Source organism: Sprattus sprattus (assembly GCF_963457725.1).
Source record: "Sprattus sprattus genome assembly, chromosome: 12".
Lineage (NCBI taxonomy): Eukaryota > Metazoa > Chordata > Actinopteri > Clupeiformes > Clupeidae > Sprattus > Sprattus sprattus.
In genome coordinates, this window is record NC_137910.1 from 15,418,536 (window position 1) to 15,434,159 (window position 15,624).

The 15,624-nt window shown below is 49.0% G+C and overlaps 1 protein-coding gene across 5 annotated transcripts in view; it reads left to right on the plus strand.

Annotated features, from left to right (window-relative positions):
* The window catches only part of tjap1 (tight junction associated protein 1 (peripheral)), a 77,960-nt gene extending 63,173 nt beyond the window's left edge, over positions 1 to 14,787 (plus strand). For all 5 annotated transcript variants that reach the window (XM_080849215.1, XM_080849217.1, XM_080849214.1 and 2 more), the window contains 3 exons: positions 2,597 to 2,704; positions 4,478 to 4,561; positions 9,922 to 14,787. In XM_080849215.1, coding sequence (XP_080705341.1) covers positions 2,597 to 2,704; positions 4,478 to 4,561; positions 9,922 to 11,487 — 1,758 coding nt within the window. In that variant the 3' untranslated portion in view covers positions 11,488 to 14,787. The remainder of the gene's footprint in view (positions 1 to 2,596; positions 2,705 to 4,477; positions 4,562 to 9,921) is intronic.
* The last annotated feature ends 837 nt before the right edge of the window (positions 14,788 to 15,624 follow it).

Here is a 15,624-nt window from a genome sequence, read left to right on the forward strand (position 1 = left end):
TGAGAACCACTGTGCTTTGCTGTGCTATGCTGTGTTATACTGGATTGACCTATGCTTGTCTTGGCAGGGGGTATGTTATATGTTGTTGGCCAGTGCCATGCTATGCTATGTGATACAGCTTTCTGTCATACTGTATCATGCCAGTCTGTTGCACTGATTGGCGCTTGATTGGGTGTTCTGTACTGGGCTGTGATTGGGTGTTCTGTATTGGGCTGTGATTGGGTCTTCTGTACTGGGCTGTGATTGGGTGTTCTGTATTGGGTTGTGATTGGGGGTTCTGTATCGGGCTGTCATAAGCTGCAGGGCAGGACTGAACCAGCTTCATCAGCATGAACCGAGGGTCGGAGTGCAGAGCTTCATATTTGGCAGTGTGAAAGCTGTCTTGGCACATAGAGAACATCTAGACGTGGAGGTCAATGCTAGTTTGCTAAAAACAGCTTTCCTCCCAGTGAAATTGAATCAGCATCAGCATCAGCATCAGCATCAGCATCAGCATTAGCACCAAGCAACAGCTGCACAGAATGGCGCGGCTGCACTGTTGCCATGGCAGAGAGACTCGCCTGAACACTGCAAACATGTCAGCTCTGGCTCTTTGCCTCCGCTGCCAAGGTCCTCCTCCTGCCACTGAAAAGAGACGGGGTAGAGTGGGGTGGGCGGCGATGGAGTGGGGTGGGCGGCGGTAGAGTTAGGTGAGACAGGGGGTGGGGTTGGGTGAGATGGGGGGTGAGGTGAGACGGGGGTGGGGGGTGCATTTGGATTTCAAGATGACTCTTTAAACTTGTTTGAATTTTATGCTGACCTTTTTCTTTCATGTTGGTTTAAAAACCTTTTGGTGTTTTAAGCTGACTCCTTTATTACTTGTGTGTTTTAAAATGCTTGCTCTTTGCCTCCTGTCCTCTCCCTTTTCTCTTACTCATCTAAGCTTGTCTGTCTCTGTTTTTACAACTACCTTTCTTTCTCTCTCTCCTTCCAACTTTCTCTCTCTCTCTCCCTCCCTCCCTCCCCTCTTTTTGTCTCTCTCTCTCACTCCTTTCCTCTGTTCTCTAGTGGTGATAATGTGATGATGAAGTGATGTTGCTGGTATTCAGGTGTAGTGGTGATAATGTGATGTTGCTGGTATTCAGGTTTAGTGGTGATAATGTGATGATGAAGTGGTGTTGCTGGTCTTTAGGTGTAGTGGTGATAATGTGATGATGAAGTGATGTTGCTGGTGTTCAGGTGTAGTGGTGATAATGTGATGATGAAGAGGTGTTGTTAGTCGTCTGGCTTGTTGATGGTGAAGAGACACGCAGAACAGTAGCAGCAGTAATAAGACTAGACAGATCCAGGGCAGAACTGGACTACAGTCATCGACTCTGCTTCGTGAGGTGTTTGTACTGAGGAAACGGCTCCCTCATATTCTGCTTCATGAGGTGATTGTCCGCGGATGGCGGCTCCAGATAATAATGTGTATATAAACTCGTTGTCAGTTTGTCAGTGTGAGGGTGACCTGGGAGCAGTGTGCTTACTAATAGGGAGAGGGAGCTGTGCAGTCATAACTGCAATGGCATTTTAATGCTTGAATATTAATTGAGAGGCCATTAGTTTTCCTCCTGCGTGGCGGAGAGCTGGATATTTGTGCTATTTCTGTGTTTTGGCCTAATCTACATAATGGCATTTTGAGGCAGGACAAATTCTTGAGCGTTTAGTGGACAATATCAGGCCTGCACAAGGCAGGGCTCTTACAGACTTAATCCACTGACTGACTGACTGCCCCTAATGGGATTGAGTAAATAAACAAACAACCATGGTGGAGGGGGTGAGGGAGAGAAATAAATAAAGGAAGGGAGGGATGGATGGATGGATGGATGGATGGGTGGAGGAGTCAAGAGTTAGATGGAAAAAGAGAGACCAAGAGAGGGAGAGATGAAGAGAGGAAAAGGAGGAGGAAGAGATGGGAGAGTCAGGTGAGGGAAAGACAGAACCGGAGAGGGAGGGATGCAGAGAGGAAGATAGAAAGTGAGATGGACAGATATAAAGCAGAGAGACAGATGGAGGGAGGTAAAGGAGAGATAGGTAGAGGTGGATCGATAGAGATGGACAGATCGAGAGAAGGAGAGGGGGGGAGGAGAACTGACAGTTTGAATTGATGATGAGGGGACTGACAAAACTGTGCTTGAGACCGGGTGTTATTAGTGTTGTGTTGAAACTGTTGAGTGTATGGTTGAGAGTGGTGTTATTAGTGTTGTCTCATGCTCTCCTGCTCCCTCCAGCTGACGCTCAGTGTGTCTGCATGTCCTCTCTTTCAACTCCTCCCTCTCTCTCTCCATCTCTCTTTCTCCCCCTCTTTGATTACTTGACTGTTTATGAAGAAGAGAGGAGTTGTTACAAAAATGACCACATTCACAAAAAATACTCATATTACACATCTCTCTCTCTCTCTCACACACACACTCTCACACACACACACACACACACACACACACACACACACACACACACACACACACACACACACACACACACACACACACACACACACACACACACACACACACACACACACACACACACACACACAGCATATCTGTATTGATATGTGCTGTTTGGTCCGTAGCTGCGCAAAGTGGAGCGGGACAAGAAGACAATGGACCAAGAGATTGTGGAGCTCACCAACAAGCTCCTGGACGCCAAGAACACAATCGACAAGTTGGAGGAGCTCAACGTGCGTACTGTCTGTCTCTCTCTCTGTCTGTGACAGTGTTTGTGTGTGTGTGTGTGTGTGTGTGTGTGTGTGTGTGTGTGTGTGTGTGTGTGTGTGTGTGTGTGTGTATCTGTGTGTCGGTGCCTGTTTTTGTGTGTATGTGTGGGTGCATGTTTATGTGCGTGTGTGTGTGTGTGAGTGTGTGTGCGCTGAATGGATGAGTGTGTGTGTTGAATGGATGAGTGTGTGTGTGTTTACTTCCAGCTGTAAGTAGCTAAACATTTGCGGAGAGCTGGCAAGCATCTTTGCAAAATCCATTGAGGGAGTTTAGAAATATGTATTTGCTGATTGGCTGCCAGTCAAATATAAATCCCAACCTTACATACTCAAATCAGCAGAGCCTCTGTTAAGCTCTCAAGCTTTGTGTGTGTGTGTGTGTGTCTGCAAGCTGCCTCTGATGTATGGCCTTTTCTCTCTTTCACACACCCATAGAGAGTGTTATTGGAAAGGCACTTCCAAACTACTATACGAACACATGCACACTTACATGTCCCCACACTCACATATCCATACAAATGTACACACACACACACACACACACACACACACACACACACACACACACACACACACACACACACACACACATACATACACACACACACACTCACACTCACATGCTACACATCCTCGGGCAACTGGCACTGTAGTTAGTGACTCACTCCACATTTTATACACTTGATTTAATTCCACATTACAAGTCAAGGTTCATCAGGAATCCCACTTTCTCAATAGTCCACCAATTTCAGCATTTCAGAAGTCCATTATGGGATTAACTGTTCAAGGGTAGAGGGAACATCGTCTCTTCCACATGAACATTCATTTACTCTGCCAACAGTTTGGCCTTTGTTTTATGGACCCCTCCAATGCAAAGTCCATGTACCCCAGCCTGGGAATGTGACCTAGGCTGCCAAAAACTAGGGCAATCAACTGACACTTGCATTGGCTCTCAATGGCAGTTATTAGAGAATATGTTAGCACAGCGCATATAGTTTTTAGCACAGTATGATTCTTCCAAAAACAGATGAGATTTCAAACATTTGAACTTTTTTGTCCTTCTGAGAAATAGTGGAGGCGTCCGGTGTGTTTGCAACTCCAGAGAAGGTGTCTGCAGAAGAATTACACCATTCAGGACGGACAGTAGTATGTGTATGCATCTGCTCATCCTCTGTGCCTGGCATCTGTGCAGCTATCAGGTTAGCTAACCCTAGGTGTATAAGTCTGTCGTGCCTGGCAATGAACACCCCTTTAAGAGAGCCACAGCAGTTCATGATATGGGCTACTGACTCCAGATGCTGAGGAGGGTCATGCAGCATAAAGAATGGTTGGAGGGAAACCACAGTGCTAAGTTGCCCTCTCCCTCCATCTCTCTCTCCCTCCGTCTACGCATGTTTTTGTGTTTTTCTCCGTCTCCCTATACTCACACTCTCATCCTTCTTCTCCCCCTCTCTCTCCCTCCCTCTCTCTCCCCCTCTCTCCCTCCCTCTCTCTTTCCCTCTCCCTCTCTCTCCCTCCCTCTCTCTTTTCCTCTCTCTGTCTCTTTCTATCTCTCTACCTCCTACACTCTCTCTTTCCCTCTCTCTCCCTCTCCCTATCTCTCTGTCTTTCTCTCTCCCTCTCTCTCTCCCTCCCTCCCTCCCTCTCTTTCTGTCTCTCCCTCCCTCCCTCCTTCCCTCTCTCTCTTTCTGTCTCCCTCCCTCCCTCCCTCTGTTTCTTTCCTTCCCTGTGTTTTAGGAGCGATATCGGCAGGATTGTAATTTGGCGGTGCAGCTGTTGAAGTGCAACAAGTCTCATTTCCGAAATCACAAGTTTGCCGACGTAAGTAATCCCCCTTCACTCAACACACACACACACACACACACACACACACACACACACACACACACACACACACACACACACACACACACACACAGACACACAGACATACAGACACACAGAGTCTCTCCCGCCTTCTGCTGGTGTTCTGCACCCCACAGCAACACGTGTGGATGCAGGAGAGAGGGAGAGGGAGAGAAAGACAGGAAGAAAGCCCCCCTCCCCTGGTCTTGCCCCTGTCCCCACTGGCTTTCTCTTAAAGGAATACCCCACCACCACCACCACCACTGGAGGAGTGGCCTCCCAGGTCCTCTCCTTTTCGCCAAGAGAACGATCGATTGAACAAAAGAGCCAGACAGACAGACAGACAGACAGACAGACAGACAGACAGACAGACAGACAGACAGACAGACAGACAGACAGACAGACAGACAGACAGACAGACAGACAGACAGACAGACAGACAGACAGACAGACAGACAGACAGACAGACAGACAGACAGACAGACAGACAGACAGACAGACAGACAGACAGACAGACAGACAGACAGACAGGCAGGGAGGAGAGGTCTACAGACTAAAGAGAAAGACAAAGAGAACAGAGAGCGAGGGTGTGTGTGTGTGTGTGTGTGTGTGTGTGTGTGTGTGTACGTGTGTGTGTGTGTGAGAGAGAAGACGCCTTGCGTTGCGTTGTCATGCTGCACTGTTGTGGACACTTTTCCATAAAGACTTGGAGACGTGCTCTCTGGACAAGTCCAACAGTGCCAGAGCTGCTTGTCTGTTGAACTTCCTGTTTTTCTCAAGTAAATGCCTTTTTATTTATCTCAGTGCTGTCTCGCTGTCCTTTTGTATTTGAATGCTAGTTGCTAAGTGTTTGTGAGAATTCCCTGAAATCACATCCTCAATTAGACTCAGTCCCTTAACTCAGTCCTGTGTGCCACAAAATAAGACATGCGACAGGTGCAGTTATTGATAATATCACACATATGACGCGTTGTCATTTATGTAAGAATGGTGTGTTGTGACCATAATCATGCACACGTGAACACAGACGGCATTCATCTCTCAAATTGGCACATCACCTACATCAGGACAGGAGCTTGTACTACTCCAGTTGAGTGGAAGCCCAGAGATTTTCATTTTGAATTCATGTTTTTCAGTACAGAGCCAAAATAAACAAACTACATTTAAAAAGACAAAATGGAGGTCTCAGTGTACACAACTAACAGGCTCTACATTATCTAGTCTGTTACCTTGTGTGTGTGTGTGTGTGAGAGAGAGGGGGGCCGGGTGGGTGATGTTTTCATTTGTTTATAAACTGACAGCGTCGTTGATCTCAGCATGGGTCTCAAGAGGCTAGCGTCTGTCGTCTTCCTGTGAAGTAGACAGTGCAGCGTCTCTTTTCCCCTCCCTCTCTCTCTACACACACACCCGCCACAGGACTGCACAGAAACCCCCCTGCCTCAGGACTACCCACAGAACCCCCCCAACTCTTTATCTGGAAGCCTAGTCCGCATACGGAAACTCAAGTTCAGTCTTTCTAATTGTTCACTGAACATCACCTTAAATAAACCCAACCCCTTAACCTCAATCATAAATCCTAGTTAAAAGAGTTTGAAGAGATAGTTTGTTTATAATGTAAGCATTATGTAGGGGACTATCCAATTAAAGTGTGTTTATAATCTGAGCATCTATAGATAGTCTATAGGTGGCCATCTAATTAAAGTGTGTTTATAATGTAAGCATCCGTAGTCTATGGGGGGCCAAAAACACAATTACAAGTTACAAGTATCGTTTCTTTGCTCCTGTTTCAGCTGGGAACAGATTGTGGCCAAAAGCATGCTGGAGAGCCTCTGTAAGGCTTCTGCCCTTATCATTGAGCAGAAGACTGATGCATGCTGGGCTTTTTCATTATATCACCTATGTGGATCTGTCATTGTGAAAGGTTAGGCTTTACCTTGAGTCGACTCGTGGAATGCTGGAATTCTCGAATTCTCGAAAAAGCACCCGTATGTTTCTCAAAAAGGCCTTGAACAACAATGAGTTATTTTTAGATGTCCTCGTTAGGACAGACGAGAACAGACGCTGCGTTGAGACAGAGCTATTGTGTGTGTGTGTGTGTGTGTGTGTGTGTGTGTGTGTGTGTGTGTGTGTGTGTGTGTGTGTGTGTGTGTGTGTGTGTGTGTGTGTGTGTGTGTGTGTGTGTGCTTGCGCCAGGGAGACCTGGAGGACGTTTAGAGGGAAGATGTGTGTGTGTGTGTGTGGCTTTGTGTTCGATTTTTGTCTGTGTGTGTTTGCTTGTGTGTGTGTGTGTGTGTCTGTGTGGAGTGTCATTGTGTATGACAGTCTATGTGTTTGTGTGTGTGTGATTGAGCATATGTTTCAGTGTCTGTATCCCTGCATGAAGTGTAATTGTGTATGACAGTCTGTGTGTGTGTGTGTGTGTGTGTGTGTGTGTGTGGCAGTTTTCTCCAGAGACCCTGTTGTGAAGACGGTGAGAGGACATCTCTAGTCGCACACATTCAGGAGAACAGACAGATAACCATGGTTACGGAGATGTTGTGTGTGTGTGTGTGTGTGTGTGTGTGTGCTAGAGTATACTGATGAGGTCCGCTACGCTCTTTTGTGGCCTTCAATAGATCAGAAGAGTGAACTGTGGTGCTGTGATTGTGGGTTTAAACAGCCCCAGCTCAGTCCACACACACACACACACACCCAGCTCAGTCACACACACACACACACACACACACACACACACACACACACACACACACACACACACCCAGCTCAGTCGCACACACACACACACACACACACATACACACACACCCAGTTCAGTCGCAACGCACACACACACACACACACACACACACACCGAGCTCAGTCACACTACATAGATATATCTAGTTATAAAGCTTTGAATTCTGCATCACCTGTCAATTTAGGTAAAACAGCAAGACAAAGCAAGTATGCCGTCACCACACGCTTAAGATTTAATTGCTTAAATCCTATTTCAGAGGCTAAAATTATGGCCGTGGAAGTGTTTCTGAATTTGCGGGTTAATTAGAATTTAACTGAAGTATTACAGAAGTAAGCTATCCTGTAATTGGTATAGATAAATATGTGTATAAAAATGTGTGTGTGTCCGGTGAGAAAAGAGCTGATCCTGTATGGTCTGGCCCTGAGTTAGCGTTAAGGTCTTTCATCTGAGGTGTAGAAATGTGTGATGGATGTCATTGCACATGCATGGACAAAGCCCATAGGAAAGTGTGTGTGTGTGTGTGTGTGTGTGTGTCTGTGTCTGTGTCTGTGTCTGTGTCTGTGTGTTAAGTGTGTGTGTGTTAAGTGTAAGTTTGTGTGTGAATCTCCTTCACACAACCTCATCATTGATGGCCCCAACTCTGCCCACACACAGGAAGTGAAGGGGTTGCCCCCAGGATCTTTAGGGCATCGGCTGGCCACAATCACTAACTTCCCCCGCCCATTTTCCACCAATCAATGGTCAGGGACCCTGCCACGCCCCTCCACCAGTCCATCCATCCAGCCGAGTGAACAGTTGCGCTGAGCGTCGCCGTGACGCCCAAGGCCCTAGTCGGCTGCCTCTTTTTTTTTTTACTCTCTCTCTTTCTCTCTTTTTCTTTCTCGCCTCTCCTCTCCTCGAGCAGTAGTCTCGTTTTGAGGTGAGCCTTTTCTTTTCTCACCCCCCCACCCCACCCCCCCCTTCCCCGGATAGGACCAGCCTGTCTGAGACTGGCGCCGGGAATAGCCATCTCTCAGATGGCCGCCGGTTCTGGCCCGGATTAGCGCTGGGTCGGAGACAGACCCTACAGCTGTCTGGGCTTCACCGAGGCCCGTCCAGCAGAATGCCTCCTCTCCTCTCCTCCTCTCCTTCTCTCCACCCCTACATCCATCTCGCCACCCCGCCCAGGCTATCACACCCTTAATACCCCCACTAATTCTCTCTCTGTATGCTAGATGGGTGATGCTCTGCAATGAAGTTCCCTTTATTAACACCACTGAGTGCCTAGGTCAACATAAGCACAACATCATCTTCACTGGCTTTTAAACCATTGGGAACATTTAATCCTAACATTTAAGGTGCGTTTATGATTGTCAGTTGAGAATTATGCTTTAACACTATTCACCTTTCATTACAACACTATTCACTACATTAATTCAGAACCACAGACTGTTTATCATCAATGGATAATAAACATTAAATACTATTACATGCTGTAGTTAATGCTTTATTAATATTAACTATCACATGTAATAAATGTTACCTAAGGGAACCTTAATTGTAGGCGTTACTGCTGTTTGTTAGGAGACTGATCCTGAAACTGCTTATGAAATTCATCCACGTGTAAAGTCATGTTGTATTATCCATGCGGCCATGCTGGCGTTATCCACTCCTGCCTTAACACACCTGCCAGTCTGCATGCAGACCTTGTTGCTGTGGTATTAATGGCTGTCCAGTTTGGTATGTTATAAACCTCTGTGTAGCGTAAAGGAAGCTTATGTTGTAAATGTTTGTCTAGTTTATAGAAAGCTAATGTTAATACATTTCTGTCCAGTTTAAAATAAGCGTATATTAATACATTTCTGTCCAGTTTGAAGTACTTAAGTTATAAACGTCTCTAATTTAAAGTGTTAGTTTGTTATACACTTCTGCCTAGCTTAAAGTGAGCTTATTTTATTTTTATGTAACTATATTAAGTCTGATCTTAAGAGTGTGTTATTGAGTGTATGTGTGTATGTGTGTATGTATGTGTCTGTGAGGGAGAGAGGGAGAGAGAGGAAGAGAGCTGGTTAGCCACAGGCCTGCACTCATTAGCCAAATTAGCAGGAGAGGCTGACAACATCAGTTAATGACATGGACTCCATCTTGGCCCTCACCTCTCCTCCATTATTCATGGTCAAGGGCTGAAGCCTGATTGGAACTGAGGACTGAGGAAGTGGGGGGTTGAATGCAGGGGTGTGTGAAAGTGAATAGCCAGACTACTGGTGAAGGGGAAACCACGTCTAGCCTAGGAAAGCTGGTGTTACGAACTGGACAACTAGAGAAACTGTGTTACTATTGGGCGGTTCAGAAACTGTGTTACTATTGGACGGTTCAGATACTGTGTTTCTATTGGGCGGTGCAGAAACTGTGTTAATATTGGGCGGTTCAGAAACTGGTTCAGTGAGCCGTGTAAACGGATGTATCCTGTCCTCTGTGTGTTTGGCTGCTCTAGCACCCCTACACTGTTTTGTATGTGTGTTTTTGCTCGTGAAACCTGTCACGTTTTGTGTGTGTGTGTGTGTGTGTGTGTGTGTGTGTGTGTGTGTGTGTGTGTGTGTGTCCCTCTGTTGTGTTGCAGTTGCCTTATGAGCTGCAGGAGATGGTCAACAAGCACATGAAGAGCTCACAGAGCGGGCAGCCAAGCCTGGCGGCACAGGGCCAGGACCCCGACACCCTCAGCCTGACGCCCGCTGACGTGGTGCCCACCTCCGTCATCGCCCGCGTCCTGGAAAAGCCTGAGCCGCTGGTGCTCAACTCGGCCCAGTCGAGTAGTGGCGCTGGCCGACCCGTGGCTGAAGATGTGTTTGTGCACGTGGACATGACCGGGCCTGGCAGCGAAGGAGCCAGAGGTGGCTACGAGAACGGAGGGCCAGGTCACGGAGGGCGCCCCCCGCAGGCAGCGAGCGGAACGGAACCGCAGCACCTGAACGGGTCATGCCGACGCCAGGGCAGCCTGGACGGCCCGGGGCCGGAGGACCCTGGAGCAATGGCGGTTGCGGCGGCGGCGTTTGAGAAGCTGAACCCGTACCCGGCGCCCCTGCACCCGGCCCATGCCATCTACCCGGGCCGCAAGGTCATCGAGTTCTCGTCGGACGACAAGGTGAAGATCCCGAAGAACAGCCCGCTGCCCAACTGCACGTACGCCACACGGCAGGCCATCTCCCTCAGCCTGGTGCAGAACGAGGAGGAGGCGGCCTTTGAGCGCCAGCGCCATTCCCCCAGCAGCCCCGCAGTCTCCGAGGGGGGTTGGCGCTCCGGGGCCTCTTCGTCCTCAGGGGGCGGCAGCAGCAGCCACCAGTCCCACCCCCACCATCACCACCACCACCACCACCAACACCGGCAGGCCACCACCCCCCCGCACACGGATGCCACCGACCCCCCCTCCAGCCAGTCCAGCCCCTTCAGCAGCCCCCCCCAGCCCCCCAGCGCCTTTGCCAGCTCGGGCAGCTCCGAGGAGGACCTGCTGACCAACTGGCAGCGCATGTTTGTGGAGAAGATGGCCCCGTCGTCCGAGAACACGCTCATCAACCGCACGTCCTTCAGCAGCGAGACCGTCAAGGAGCTCCAGCACGTGCGACACAGCCAGGCCCCCAGCCCCGGCGGGCCCAGCAGAGGGGCCTCCCGAGGGGCCTACTCCGACGGGGAGGAGGGCTCCTCCACCCGCAGCTGGACGGCCAGCCGCGAGTCTAGTCTGGACACGGACACGGGCAGCCTGGCAGACCTCCGCACCAGGAGGGGGCAGTATGGCGCTGACTTCTCGCAGGAGGAGAGCGAACAGCTGCTCATGGGTCTGGACCCGCTGGACGGTGACGACGGCGCCAGCGGTGACACGGCCGTCACCCTGGAGACCAGCCCGACGACGGACAAGCGGCAGGAGTCCCTGGATGACGTGGGCTCGATGGGGAGCTCGGCAGAGGAGCGGGACATCCTGCCCCAGGACTTCCCCGTCATCTCCCCCCGCGTGCTCGCTGGCCTGGAGGACTACTCCGAGCAGCCCCCCCTCCCCCACCCTCAAACGGGGCTCACGGTCGGCCCCGCCGGCCCCACCCGCCCCCAGAAGAGCCCCAAGAGGATGGGGGTGCACCACCTGCACCGCAAGGACAGCCTCACCAGGGCACAGGAGCACGGCAACCTCCTGGACTAGTGGCAGAAGGGACCTCTTCTCTCCTCTCCCTCTCTCCTCCTCTCTCTCTCTCTTCCCCTTCCTCCTCCCTCTCTCTGTCTCTCACTCTCTCTCTTCCCCCTCCTCCTCTCTCACTCTCTCTCTCTCTTCCCCCTCCTCTCTCTCTCTCTCTCCACTGGGCTCTCTGGATGATTGGTCATGAAGGGAGGCAGAGGGAATGAGGCCAGACTCTGCTGCCTCCTGTCTGTCTGGCCTTGACTGGTCCTGTTCAGTCAGGACTCAGGCAGAGAGAGAGAGATGACCTGCTGTGCTGTGCAAGAGACCGTCAGACTGTCACTGTCTCTCCTGATGGAGGGTGCCTGACATAAACAATAGGGCCGTTTGCCTTGACATTCTGGACTTCAGGTCCTCTCTCACACCATGGGCCCTTTCCTGCTCGCCCAGCCCTCTCGTGCTGAAGGACGTACGTCTGAGACTCTCACCGGGGAGAACCCCAGGATATAGCCATACGGGAGCATTGGCAGTCATCATGGCGGCCATCATCACACAAACACCATGGATTAAGCGCCTGGACATGAATGACATTATGTTGGTCTGGCTGATGGACTCAAAGCTGTTGGCCTGAGGTCTGTGGACTACTGCCTGCTGTTTTCTCGTTGGGACTCAAACGAACATCTGAATACCCACACACACCTTGTTTTGACACCACGCCTGAGGGCTAGCTCTCGACTAGCATACGACAGGTGTGTGTGTAGGACAGGCATGAGGTGAAAAGATTAGATGAAATCTGTCTTGATTACTCACAGTGCCTAACCCTCTCACTCTCTGAGGGGGTCTCTCCCACCAACCCCCTTTAAGAATGGACCTGGGTAGCCACCGGGCCCGGCCTGGCTCCTCCTGCTGCTCCTGCTCCTGCTCCTGCTCCGCTGTGCATCCGGTCCAGATCCACGCTGCAGGAACCCCCCTTCCTCCACCAGGTTCTCCTAATGGAATACTAGCCCCGCTCTCATTGGCCACTCCAACTGTCCGTATGTGGTTGCGCCCCGCCCACCACAGTACCCCCTGTCTTAGTCTCACTGTCCACATCCCCGGCACCGTCTGCAAAGCTTGTTGCAGGAGTTCTTTTTGAATCCCCCATTGATTATCTGATTGGTTTTAGGTTGTTTTATTAATTATAGGATGTGATTGACTGACTGATTGATTGATTGGCTTACGTTTTCTTTTCAAGCCTTGTTATCTGTTTAATCAAAACTTTATGGAGGTCTGAAAGCGTACACTGTCTTCAGAAAGCAGACACATGAATGGTCACACTGGGGAATGTTCTAGAGGTGTGTGTGTTGTGTGTTTTCTGTGTGTGTGTGTGTGTGTGTGTGTGTGTGAGGGAGAGAAAGAGTGGAGCGTATTACACCAAGCTAACCTCACAGGTACTCAGATACACACTTCAGGGGAAGGCAGAGAAGCCAGCGGCCTTAGCGTCCCGACCTGAAACAGTGTTTGCTCCATCCATAAATACACAGGTGGGACTGTGAACGGCGCTAATCCCCACTGGTCTCCACAGGGGTCTCCTGGCCAATGGTCACTAGAGGGTTCTCACCTGTCTCTCGGGACACCTGGTTCTGCTGGACAGCTGGTTCTACTGGTCCCCTGTGTCCGATGCTCAGGACATGATGTACACCTGACCCTGCCTGTAGACCAGTACTGAAACTCGGGCACTCCTCACCAACCGACCGTGGCAGATAGTCTGTGTTCTTATTTAGCCCCTGTGTCAGTGTGTTGAAGTGACCACACGACTGGGTTTGCTGTGTTTCCCTCAACCTGGACTGGATTGCTTTAGGATCTCTGAGGCGGTTCTTGACAGCTCCACCAGTGGGGATTAATCACAAGTGTTATTTTGTTTTGTGTGTGCTAGAACTGACTGATGGGGGAGAAAAGCAGACAGGGATGAGGATGAAATCAAAATGTACAAACTGTGCCACCAATCAGAATCACTGTGCTGTTTTTGTTCTGATGTCTGTGTGACAGACTCATCCATCCTCAGCAAATTGAGGTCTGTTGCATTAGATTTCATGTTAAAATAATAAAAAAACAACAAAACAAAACAAAAATAGAAAACGAAACATCAGTCCTGTTCAGGATTAGTTTTGATGTAAGCCCTTTTTGATGTACTCAATCACGGTTGTAGTCATGGCTACCGTAGTGTTCATCTTCACTTCAAAGCCCTCTTTCTCTCACTGCTTTCCCATAATGCCGTCTGGCACTAGGGAAACGATATGTGTCCTTACCTGGAATGCTTTAAAAAAAAAAAAAAAAAAATGATGATTTTTGGAGTTTTGTTTTTAATTTGTAGGGTTTTTTTCTTGTTAAGTTTTTTCTGTCTAATCAGTCAGAGCGTTTGTGTGTGTGTGTGTGTGTGTGAGACTCAAGGTATGATCTCTGAAGGGTGTTTTTAAGTCTAACCCTAGATTTTTTTTTTTCCCCCTTCATGTTTTCCAAATACACTACTGTGTGGAAAGCTGATTGGCTGGTATGCGTTCTGCTTTTAAAGTAGCTGTGAGACTCTCCAGCTCTCTCCTGTTCATTTGCATTTTATTTTAGTGAGTTTTTCAGATTATTTTCTGTCTGATGAAAAGGAAAAAAGAAGCTAAGAGAAAACAGATGTTCTGTCGTCCTGAAAACACTGTGTCATGTGTGTGTCATGCATGTGTCATGTGTGTGTCGTCCAGTATTCCATCTACACACATTAATACGGTTTTACAGTCTCATGAGGTGCGTGGCACTCAACAGGTTCTCCAGGTCCTTCCATATATCCATACCAGTATGCAGTATCCATCACTGGGTCAGTAGGCAGTGACTCCTTCTGGTTGGGGGTGAGCTCATGACAAGTCAGCACAGAACATATCAGCAGCACACACACACATACACACACACACACACACACTGCTAGTTCCCATACACTTCCACACCTAAATGCCATGTATCCCAGCACTAGGAATGTTCCGGAAGAAACACAGCCAATCCTGTTGTAGTTCTGGCTCCACGGTGGAACTGGGTGGCGGTTATGAAAGGCTCTCTGTGTAACCACACCGACACGGGTGTTCTGTTCCGCTCTCTGGCTTCTGTAAATAATTCAGTGACATTTTCTCTGGTTGCGTGACGTTTGGCTCTGAGATGTTCCATTACCCGCGCCCCTCCTCTCCTCTCCACAGAGCTCCCTCCATCTTTCCGGTTCCTCTATTGATCTTTCCGTTCAGACATAAATGCAGTTCTATTAGTCCATAATTAATAGGCAATAAATGATTCATATTTTATTACACTAAAATAGGACAGTGAGAGAAAATGGAGGGGGGGGGGGGGGGGGGGGGCTGGAGTTGACTGTCATGGACTTCAATGTAGATCCCATCGTTTTTGAATATTTCATTACCTCATCAAATGTGATGTCGACAAGGTTTCGTCAAACAGAGAGGGATGGAGAGAGAAAGAGAGAAGGGGCAGTGAAGAGAGAAAGGAAAGAAAGGATGTTCCATTCTGAGATGTGCTGGGAGTATAAATAGCCCTTTACATCTGCTCTCCTGCAACTTTAATAAGTCCCCCTCGCCATCATAATGGAACACGTCCTCGAGTGTCACTCATGGTCCGTCGTCCAGGGTGATTGAGCACCTCAGGGGTGGTTTGTGTGGGTCTAGAAGAGAGACTGAAATTTAGAAGACTCTCCTTTGATAAACAGTTCTCAGAGCCTCGGATGAGATTCTTTTTAAGAGCTTTTGGATTGACAGCAGTTAGAGCCGGTTTCTACATCTGGTGCTAAAGGAACTATAGACACTTCCACTAGACAAGACACGGAGTAGCAGCGAGGAACTATAGGAACTCTCTCAAGGGCACTTACACTAGACAAGCCACGCAGTTGCAGTGAGGAGTTGCCGCTTGGCATCGGATCGTCCAATGAGATCCTGGAAGGTGTTTGTCTCCCACAACCACACCCCCCACCTCAATCAGACATGTCTGCTAATGACCATGGTGTCAGGAACGGCGCCATTAGACAGATGAGCCGCAGGGCTCCACACATGTTCAACAGTCTTAATTTGGCTTCTCATCCATCTGCATGTCTCAAGTCATTCAGAAAATCAATCACGCTTAATCACCATCAGTACACCTACCCAC